The sequence below is a fragment of the Schistocerca nitens genome, chromosome 1, assembly GCF_023898315.1.
Source record: "Schistocerca nitens isolate TAMUIC-IGC-003100 chromosome 1, iqSchNite1.1, whole genome shotgun sequence".
NCBI lineage: Eukaryota > Metazoa > Arthropoda > Insecta > Orthoptera > Acrididae > Schistocerca > Schistocerca nitens.
In genome coordinates, this window is record NC_064614.1 from 233193869 (window position 1) to 233204910 (window position 11042).

At 38.9% G+C, this 11042-nt stretch overlaps 1 protein-coding gene across 1 annotated transcript in view; it reads left to right on the top strand.

Moving 5' to 3' along the window:
• LOC126246351 (uncharacterized) overlaps window positions 1-7029 on the top strand; it is a 101417-nt gene extending 94388 nt beyond the window's left edge. The window contains exon 2 of the mRNA XM_049948387.1: window positions 4603-7029. Coding sequence (XP_049804344.1) covers window positions 4607-6871 — 2265 coding nt within the window. The 5' untranslated portion in view covers window positions 4603-4606 and the 3' untranslated portion in view covers window positions 6872-7029. The remainder of the gene's footprint in view (window positions 1-4602) is intronic.
• Window positions 7030-11042: the final 4013 nt, after the last annotated feature.

Below are 11042 nucleotides of genomic sequence, written 5' to 3' on the forward strand. Positions count from 1 at the left end.
ATATCTGTTTCTTTACAAGTTTCTTTACAGTGATTGGATACCACGGGGGGTCCCTCCCATTGTGAACTAATCTACTGTGTACGTATCTGTCCAGTATGTGGTCAACTATTCTTTCACACTTGAGGCAGATTCCCTATACATGCTCCTGATCTGTGCAGAAAGTTCCACGTTCCTCATTTAAAGATGACATTACTGATTTTTTATCTAGTTTACTGAACATATATACCATTTTGCTCGTTTTAGTTGTCCTTTGTACTTTGGTACTCATTGTTGCCACAACCACATGGTCACTGACACCAGTTTCAATGTGGATATCCTCAAAGAGGAAAGGTCTATTCGTTGCATTATATTTCCTTCATGAGTAGGGTTCCTTACTATTTTTTCTAGGTAGTTTTCAGAGAAGACATGTAAAATATTTCACAGGATGCCTTATCACGCCCACCACTACCAAAACTATAATTTTCCCAATTAATTGGAATATCTTGCTGCGTACACTGTACTAAAACAAACTGCATTGTTCCTACACTCTCAATACACCATGAGCATTTTGGCTTCTTCTGCACTGGTAAATCCCATCGTCCACTCATCACCTACTGCTTGGACTGTTCCACACTAACTGATCAGCATGTCGCAACACACTCAAGGATCACACAAGCATACTGTAAGCAAATGTAACAACATATTACCCAGCAATTATGCAGGTTGAAAGGCAAAAACAAGTGTAGGTATGGAAACGTTTTAAAATATGATATCTCGTAAATGGCTTGCACTATAATCCTGCAACAAACACCACTGACATTCTAATTTACCGTACTTTTAGTCTGTTAATATCGATCAACATTTTTCCATTGAAAATCTGTATGTTTGCACAAAAAATACACTTTCTAAGAATTATTACAATTTGTTTATTGGCTGACAATATGAGTCCCTGCCTACCAAGCAGGTCTACCTGACAAAAGGCCCTAACCACATGACATTTTTTCAGTGAAAAGTACACATCAGTAGCACTTTTCATTTTTGCAATATTTGTGCTGCAAATTTTAGGTGATTCACTCTGTATAAATTTAAACACCAGGCAACACAACCTGTCTCTTGAACTCTTAATGTTATTTCTTAGTCATCTGTTTGTTATCAAATCCATCCAGCACTTCTTCAGTCATGGCTGGCACTCATGCACAGCGTGTACTGAAAATCTGGTGTTAATGAACAATGAACAGATTTTAATCACTAGTACAGTTCCATCAAATAAAAAGTCCTATATGCAAATGAGTTTGCATTACTTTGTCTTTCTGTCTTTCATTTAGATCAAAGTTGTACAATAGATTTGGCATCTATCCGATTTTGAATATAAAATAAGAAATGTTGAAGGGTACTACAATCAGCCAAAAATGTTTTCAGAAGGCTTTTGTTTCATTGCCATAAGTAGTTTTGGACATTTGTGTCTATCTTTTGCTGTCTAAATTTCCATTTCTTATGTAGAAATGTTTTCAGCAAAACATCACCTATTGCTCTGCAATGTGAGAAATATTGAGGCACCAAGCACAAAATTTGATGGCGTACAATAACTTAAAACAATAAAAATCTTAACTTATGCTACATATGTGGCTTGACAATAAAGAAAGTAATGGAGCTAAGTCAGTTTCCAGGTGCTCTGGTTATTGAATCTTTTATACTCACTTCAAAATATGAATTTTTGTAAATCCATGTAATAGACCTAAAACCCCAATAAGACCTTTATGCTAGTGATGCTAACAACTATTGCTGATGTAATACTGTATGTTGGTATCTATTAATGAAAACCATTATTACAAATTTTCCTTCATCACTTACTTGCAAAAATGCTCACTATATATAATTTATTTAGACATACCATCAAACGGGGTGATTTCGGACACCGGGGCGAATTCGGACAGTATGGCTTATTTGCTCTTTGCCACTGCATAGAAACAAAGAGTTACTTATTTTAACGTCAATGCATCAGTTATTTTAAGCACAAGATTGCATTTATCGCTTTCCACAACTTTTATTTTGTGTCAATTGTTTCCCTAGGTGAATAACTGATGAACAGTCTCAGTGTTAAAAATCCATGCATTATCGTAAAGTGGAAACTTTATATTGTTGTGCTGAGTGGGAAGTTATTGTAACTGTAATTGTTGACGCGCTCAGTAGCTAACAGCATTGAGACAATTTCTGCATAAGTTTGCCGAGTTTCTCGTGCAAGGTTATAAAATAATGACGGTTTTTGTAAAACTGTGTACTGTGTGGGGTGATTTCGGACAATGCCATATAAGAGCAGGAGAGGTGCTACAGTACGGTGTAATTATGACCCGGAACTTTTAGATAAGGCTGTTTGTGATATTCAGAGTGGTACATTATCGTACAGAAAAGCATGTGACTTGTATGGTATACCTAAATCAACCCTACAAAATAAAGTGCAGGAAGCACATCTGAAAAAAATGGGAGGACAGCCAGTGCTAAATAAAGAAGAAGAAGAAGAAATGTTGAAGCAAGGTATCTAGAGGGCTGCACATTGGGGATTTCCCTTCAGTAAATTGGATATTAGATATTTAGTTAAAGGCTATCTTGATAAATCTGGCCAAAAAGAGAAGAAATTTCATAATAATTTGCCAGGAGAAGAATGGCTGCATTTATTCCTCAAACAACAATCAGAAGATCTTTCCATTCGCTTATGCGAAAATATTAAACGAGCTCGGGTAGAAGTGAACAAAGAGACTGTTAAGATGTTTTTCTCCAATATCAAGGCAAAGCTGGAAAATCTCCCATCTAGCAACATGATAAACTATGATGAAACCAACATGTCAGATGATCCAGGCAAGCAGCAGATAATTACGAAATGAGGGAGTAAGCATGCTGAAAAAGTGATGGACTCATCAAAATCTAGTGTCTCAATAATGATGGCAGCTAGTGCTGATGGTAAACTGCTTCCTCCGTATGTCCTCTACAAATCAGAGCATTTGTGGGACACGTGGCAAGAAGATGGACCACAAGGAACCCGTTTCCATAGGAACAAAAGTGGATGGTTTGACCTGCCAGTATTTGAAGACTGGTTCTTTACAACTGCTTTGCCCTATTTGAAGAGGCAAAATGGGCCAACAGTCATTATTGGAGACAACTTATCCAGTCACGACTCTTTACGTGTTATTGAAGAGTGTGAGCGGAACAATATTTCATTCATTCTCCTTCCCCCCAATAGCACGCACCTCCTCCAACCGCTCGATGTAAGCTTCTTCAGGCCAGTGAAAGCAGCATGGCGAGCTGTCCCGCACTTGTGGGACCATTTCCAAGGATGCCTTCCCATCTCTTCTGAAGCAGACACTGATTAAGATTTCAGCAAACTCCAAGGAAAACATAAAGGGTGGATTTCACGTCACGGGCCTAATCCCTTTTGATCCAGATCATGTCTTATGAATATTGCCTGATAATGAGGAGAGCCAGCAAAGCAACGCAGACGTATGGTCTTCCACTTTTGAAGAAATGCTCAAAGAAATTCGTTGTCCTCCAAATAAGCTTGGTAGCTTCTGCTGCCACTGCAAACTAGATGTTCAACCTGGAAAATCAATCACTGTCTAAGATTTTCAAGGAAACGAAAACAGTGCTGAAACAAGTGACAGTGCTTCTAGCAGTAGTGAAAGTGAAAACAACACATCATCCAATGAAGTTTTACTGCTGAAAGAAGAGGCTTTTCTTGTTGCACAGTACAAATAGAAACGTGGAAACAAGGAGCAAACAAGGCAGTATCTTGGAGTGGCCACAAATGTTGGTGCTACGGAAGTAAGTGTGAAATTCTTGCGCCCACACGAGAACAGTAAAAACATATTTGTGTTTCCTAATGTCCCTGATGAAGACACAATACAAAAATTGCAAATTTTGAGAATACTTCCCACACCAGTTGAGAAGAGGGGAATGTTCATTTTTCGAGAAGATGTGCTTTAGACTTGAAGACAATCATTTATTTAAAGTGTTTACAACTTAATTTAGAATGATGGGTAAGAAAAAATATTTTGACCTTTTAGTTAAATTACTTTGTTTGTTTCTGTCTGTTTCTAATATTTCAGTTAAGAACTGTAAACAATTTTTATTAAAATTCTTGCGAAATAAAAACTTATCTGTAATATATAACATTCATTATATCATTCCATACCACTTATTCGTAACAAAGGGCTACCTTAAAATGTATAAAAGGTCACCAAAATCAAATAAAAAGCATGTAGAATTTAAAAAAAAAAAGGCAGTAACTGTACAAATTCACCCTCTATATACTGTAACTTCGGACAGAGATTTAAAAAACACGTGTCCAAAATCACCCCAATCCATGGCGTGACTTCAGACACTTTATTTAATTGCCTCAGATAAATATACCTACACATACACTTTCTGGTTCTGGGATATTTTATTCGTTACTCATACACCCTACCCCTTCCATAACATTAAATTTAATCTAACAATATATACGAAAGTTACAATCAAAATAACGACAAAACCGTCCGAAATCACCCCGTTTGGTGGTACATAAATAATAACAAAGAGCCCTAATATTTTATAGAAAACAATGTGAAGGTAATAGTATTTCTTTTTCTGCAGAAACATGTCTGAAGAGCAGCAGGAAACACAAGACCCTCCAGGAGAAGGTGAAGCAGGAGAAGGTGAAGCAGGAGAAGGTGAAGCAGGAGAAGGTGAAGCAGGAGAAAGTGAAGCAGCAGAAGTTGAAGAAGCAGAAGGTGAAGTAGGAGCAGATGAAGATGAAAATGAAACTGAGACAACTACTGGTGATGAGACATTAGATGCTAATATGCAGGAAGTCCCAGAACAAGAGCCTGCAGGAGGTGCTGAGTCATCTCCTGTAGAATACACTGAAAATGAAGCACAGACTGACTTTACATTTAGTCCTACTGCATCAAATACAGATATAGCTCGTCAACTCTTAGAAACATTGGAGGCAGAAGGTGCTGCAGAAGAACCGACTGAGACACAAGATTTGGACCAGGAAAAAGAAGTAGAAGAGGATGCTGACAAAGAAGCAACAGAGGGAGAAGAACAAGAAGGGGGAGCTGACACAGAAGTCACTGAAGAAGCTGCTGATACAGAAGCAGAGCAAGCAGGTTCTGAACAGCAGGAAGAGACAGAAATTGATGATTGGATAAAGGAGAGAAAAGGGAAAAAACCAAAAGAAAGTAGGGCAATGTGGGATTATTCCTTATATGCTCCAATTTCAATGGTACAAGACCAGATTGTGGAAACTTATGAGGACCTTGTACTGCCCATCTTCACAAAATTGTGTGAACCAATGTGGGACTATGATCTCCTTGCTTCACCATCTATGCTTGAATCCCAGGTTGATGAAACATATGAATTAAAATTACAATTATCTTCATTAAAATGTGAACCCATGTGGGATTATCAGTTATCTGTGCCACCTGAAATGGCAGAAGCTCAGGTATATTTTGAAGAGAAGGAATTGCGGTTTGAGGTTTCATCCTTAAAGTGTCATCCAATGTGGGATTATGATCTTTCTGCACCTATCCAAAAAGCTCCTGAAGAGATTTATTGGGTGCCATCTTATTTGAACTTTGTGGGTGTAACTCGTGAGAAATTCTTTCACATTGAAGAAACCCCTAACACAAAATTTATACAGACAGACTTGCATTTTGATCCCGATATTATAATTCAGCCAGAAGATTTGTTGAGAGAGCCAGATGAAGAATATGAAGAGAAGAGAAGATGCTACACTGATGCAAAGCATGTTTCAGAAGAGATTGCTGATATTGGGGATGAAAGTGATGAGACTTGGTATCCAGATTATTTGAATACAGGTGAAATGAAAAAACCATATAAGCTTATAGGTGATAGGTGTGTGATAGAAGAAGCAGATTTAGAAATTGCAACAGATGAGGCATTGGAAGCCAGAGGGAGTGAGAATGAGGAACTTGCTGATGATGAGGTGACATCAACTGAAGTTCAGACTGATGTTGGCCTGGGAGAATTACTTCAGTCAGAGTCAATATCATCAGTGCCTGATGCTGCAGATCTACAAGGTGAGTTAACAAGTACACCAGATGTATTAAATGAATCTGAAGACCAACCATTGGTTGATGATTCAGGGGCATTAGATATACCAGAGGAAAGTGCACCAATAGAAAGTGAAATAGAAGTCTCTGGAGGTGATGAAACAGTGCAAAAAGGTGAACCTGATGTACCATGGGCACTCCTAAGTGAAACAGCAGTAGCACCTCAACCATTTCTTATTCCTCAGGAAGATGATATATTATCAACAGTGTCCCTAGCACCTACAGCAGAGAGACAAGAGAACAAATTTAATTTTGCAATTACTCTTGGAGAATCTGTGTGGGGTTTCCCTGAATACAGTACAGAAGAGGAGATTGCGTCCAGCACAGTTCTGCCACAGAATGGTGAAGAATTCACATGGGTACCAGACAGCACTACTCCATTTGAATCATCTGTGTTTGCACCTATATCTGAGGAGGATGCTCTGCTTTTGGAATCTGTACAAGTTGATGAACCATTGCAACGCACTGATTCTGGCTCCTTCAAAGTCATTGATGTGTTAGAGACTGAAGATTTAAGCAGAGAAATGAGCAAGGAAAATGAAACTGAAAATGAAATTGAAAATGAAACTGAATTCACACAAGAACAAAGAGAGCATTCTCCATCTCGTGGACCTGTCATAGAGGTGGAAATAACTATGATACCTTCAGCCAGTGGTCAAAATTCCTCTGAGACTGCTCCACAGATAGAGGTGGGAGTGGCTTGGGAAGCCCTTCCTGAAAGTCTTGCTGATGGCCGTACTCCTGACATTATTGTCACTACTGTACTGGAAGACTCTAAAAAATAGATATGGGGCAGCACTAGAAAGAGATGACTGGGTTTCAAAGTCTCTTGTTCCAATCAGTGGTTTTGAAATAATGCCCTAGTGGTAAATGAATGCTGTGGTAAATAAAAGAATGGATAAATTTTATCATACAGTGAAAATATAGAACGTTATTTCAGTGACACCAGTATAAAATAATAAGTGTAAACCATTGGACAATGAGATGGTTGGCAGTGATGTAAAATCAAATACTTTTTCAATGAAGTGTTGTGCTGTAATATTGAAACTGTACATGATTTTTATGGTTCTCAAATGTCTTCTAATTTTTTGATTTACTTGTAACTGCTTTTTGTATGGAAATAATTATCTTGTTTCTCATGTATAAAATAGGCTGTTAATTTTATTCATTTTTATCATGGAAAAATGTAGTCTTTTGCATAAATTACAGGCTGGAAGTGAAAGCACATATGAAATGTATATCTTTATTCCATTAATGGAACTTGCAGGTGGCCGGAACTCATAAGTACAACTTATGCTTCCTAGTGGGAAAAAGATGAAGATGATAAGCTACATGTATCAGTACCATATACTACCTCATTGCTATGACTGTAATCCCCTCCCTCCAATCCACAACCCCTTTTTCACCATCACCCAAACCACCAGCACATCTCTTAAGAGGGAAATACATTGATTCTATACATAATTCCAGCATGTCATGAGGCTACATATTATATCCACATGTTGGTTGAAATAAATGTACAGTCATTTAAGAGAAGAGTTATTAACGGTATCTGTTGACTTGCATGACAGCTCAGATACCACTTTTAGCAGTTACTGAATAATGTTAAAACAGAAAGCAAAGAAGTTACCATATTTACCCAACTATAAGATGACCATGAATATGAGATGACCTCCTTTCTTTTAAGAGGCTCCTTGATAAAGTATTTTCTTTAACATACACTGATTAATGAAAATGACACACTGTTTCATTGGTATAAAATACCTGTCTAGAAAGTTAACATTATACCTATTCTAAATTTATGACATTTCTTCTTTCTTCTGAATTTGGCCAACTATGGACCACTAAAGATGTGTTGGCAGTTCATTTCCTTTCTGCCCAGAGCACTTCATTCTTTCACTTCTTTTCTTTCTCTCCTCTGGAAATTTAAAGTATGGCTCTCCTTTATAGTGTACACTTCAAATGATTTTATGCTGTTGACTTTGCTTCTGAATTCTTCTCTGTTTTGGATCATCTTGAGTGTTACACCAGTTTCTTATGCATCTCTTTTGACCTCTTCTACCCACTGAAAGATGGACTTTTGTGATACGGTGTAATTGAAGATCATTTTGCTCAGTCAGTTTTCGTCCATTTGTGCTAGTTCTCAGACTGCTCTTGAGCTTGAATTTCTTTTTATTCATGACCTGACTTTTAGAAACCAGTTTGGTATTCTCCAATGAGGTGGTCAGACTGTTCTTCAACTCTTCTCAGCAGGACTTTGGAGAGTACCTTATAAACAACTCAAAGTAAGTAGATATCTCCATAGTTGTTCAGATCCATTTAGTTGCCTTTCTTATGAAGTGGGTACATGAGTGCACGTTTCCAGTCTTTCAGTATGTTTTTAGTTTCCCATGTTTCTCCCACAAGGTGATGTGTTCCCTCTGCAGTGATCTGCTCTCCATTCTTCCACGTTTCTGCCTCAGTACCATCTTTATCTGGTGCTTTATTGTCCTTGAGCTTCTTGGTTACATGCATGATTTCACCAAGGCTTAGTGGTTTGGAATCTAACATACTGTGGATTTGTTTCTCAAAATCCAGTCTTTCCCAAGGCTTTAACAGTTTAGCAGTACTCTGAAATATGCAAAACATTCTCGGTTTTCTTGTCGCATCAATTTGGGATAAAATCTCAAGCTTTCAACGACAGCCTCCATCGTCATCGTCACAAGCTGTCTTCACTGCTGCTGTGGTGGCCTTATAAAGCCCATGGACGGCTTCTGATTGGTCGGCTTGTGACTGGTCAGCGATTACATACTGCTGTTGCAGACGGCGTCAGTGTGTGCACTGGTGGTGCCACCACTTCCATTGGAATGTAAACCTTGGAAGGAATGTCTCTGTTGCTTCTCTGCATCGAGCACTCATTTTCTTGCACCGCTCAGATAGTATTTGCTATCATGGTTAAAGTTCTTGTCACTCATTCTTATTTCAACAGCCTCCTTAATAACAGAATCCCAGTATGTGGAGGCATGGGACAAAATTTTTGTTTCATCAGACAGTATTTTATGTTTGTTCATGAGGCTGTCTCCGCAAATGCCTATTTCTCCAGTTCTCTATTTTTAATATGCCATTGGTGTTCGGCACAGTGGTCGGAAATGGTAAGAATGGTCTGACCTATATAATTGCTTCCACACTAACAGGGGATATTATAAATTGGAGGGACCCTGAGCCAGGACTGTCCTTAAGAGGGCGCATCATCTCCTTAATTTTCTTAGGATGATGGAAAATTGGTCTTATACGCCATCTATCCAGAACTCTTCCTATTTTGCTGGATACAGAGCTACAAAAAGAAAGAACGACAATTGGTGTTTTATCTTGTGAGTGGGCAGCATTTTCACATTTCCTTTCTTGGAGAATGCTGACTTTATATCACTTGCACCATATCCATTCTTTTGGAACACGTACTTCAGATGGTTAATTTTGGACTTCAAGTGGTCCTCGTCAGAAACAGTTTTTGCTCTATATACCAACATGTTCAAAATGGCTCTCTTTTGAACAGGGTGATTGAAACTCTGTGCATTGAGGTATAAATCAGTATACGTCAGCTTATGGTACACAGAGCGGCCGAGACACCCATCTGCCTGTCATTGGCTAAAACGTCTAAGAAAGGCAACCTTCCTTTCTTCTCCATCTCGACTGTGAACTGGATGTTCAGATGTATGCTATTCGTGTGTTCCGTGAATTGTTCTAAAGCATCTGCACCATGTGGCCTGACCATAAATGTATTGTCAACATCTGAGCAGCCAGAATGTTGTTGATCAGCTGTTGCTTGGCATTTTTGCAAGACGGGAACAGTGATGATGTCTGGCAGTAAATCATTTGTTGTTTGAAACTGTTCGGCACAAATTTCTTAAGTTGAACCACAGTACTGAAGTGCATCACTTGTACAGCTGACCACTACTGGCAATCAAAAAGCCAGTTGATCAGCACAGCACTGTCGAGAATGGAAAGCATTGGCTCGGCGTGGCATGCTCATGTCAGCACATGACAGTTACATGCGGATCGCATTGTCATAGTTTAGTAACAGTATCAGTGCAAAATTACCTCGTATGTGGCTGTCACGAATTGTTGGGTCCACCACTGTGGAAGATGTATGGTGTGGGTATGATATAACTGATGTACGACATGGTACAAATTGATAATGATGCTTTATCATACAATTACATACACAGTAAAATATGCATGTCTGTTCTGCTTAGAAGCTATACTGAAGTGCCAAAGAAACTAGTATAGGCATGCATAAAATACAGAGATATGCAAACAGGCAGAATACGATGCTACAGTCAGCAATGCCTATATAAGTTCAGTTACTGCTGCTACAGTGGTAGGTTATCAAGATTTAAGTGAGTTTGAATGTGGTGTTATAGTTGGCACACGAACAATGGGACACAGCATCTCTGACCTAGCGATGAAATGGGGATTTTCCCGTATGACCATTTCATGAGTGTACTGTCAATATCAGGAATCCGGTAAAACATCAAATTTCCAACATCACTGTGGCCAGAAAAAGAATCCTGCAAGAATGGTACTAACAACGACTGAGGAGAAGCATTCAACATGATAGAAGTGCGATGCTTCCACAAATTGCTGCAGATTTCATTGCTGGGCCATCAACAAGTGTCAACGTGTGAACCGTTCAACGAAACATCATCGATGTGGGCTTTTGGAGCCGAAGGCCACACATGTACCCTTGATGGCTGCATGACACGAAGATTTATGCCTCACCTGGGCCTGTCAACACCGACATTGGACTGCTGATGACTGGAAAGATGTTGACTGGTCGGACAAGTCTTGTTTCAAATTGTATCGACCAGGTGGTCATGTACAGGTATGGAGACAAACTCATGGATCCATGGACTCTGCATGTCAACAGGGGACTGTTCAAGCTGGTGGAAGCTCTGTAATGGTGTGGGGCATGTGCAG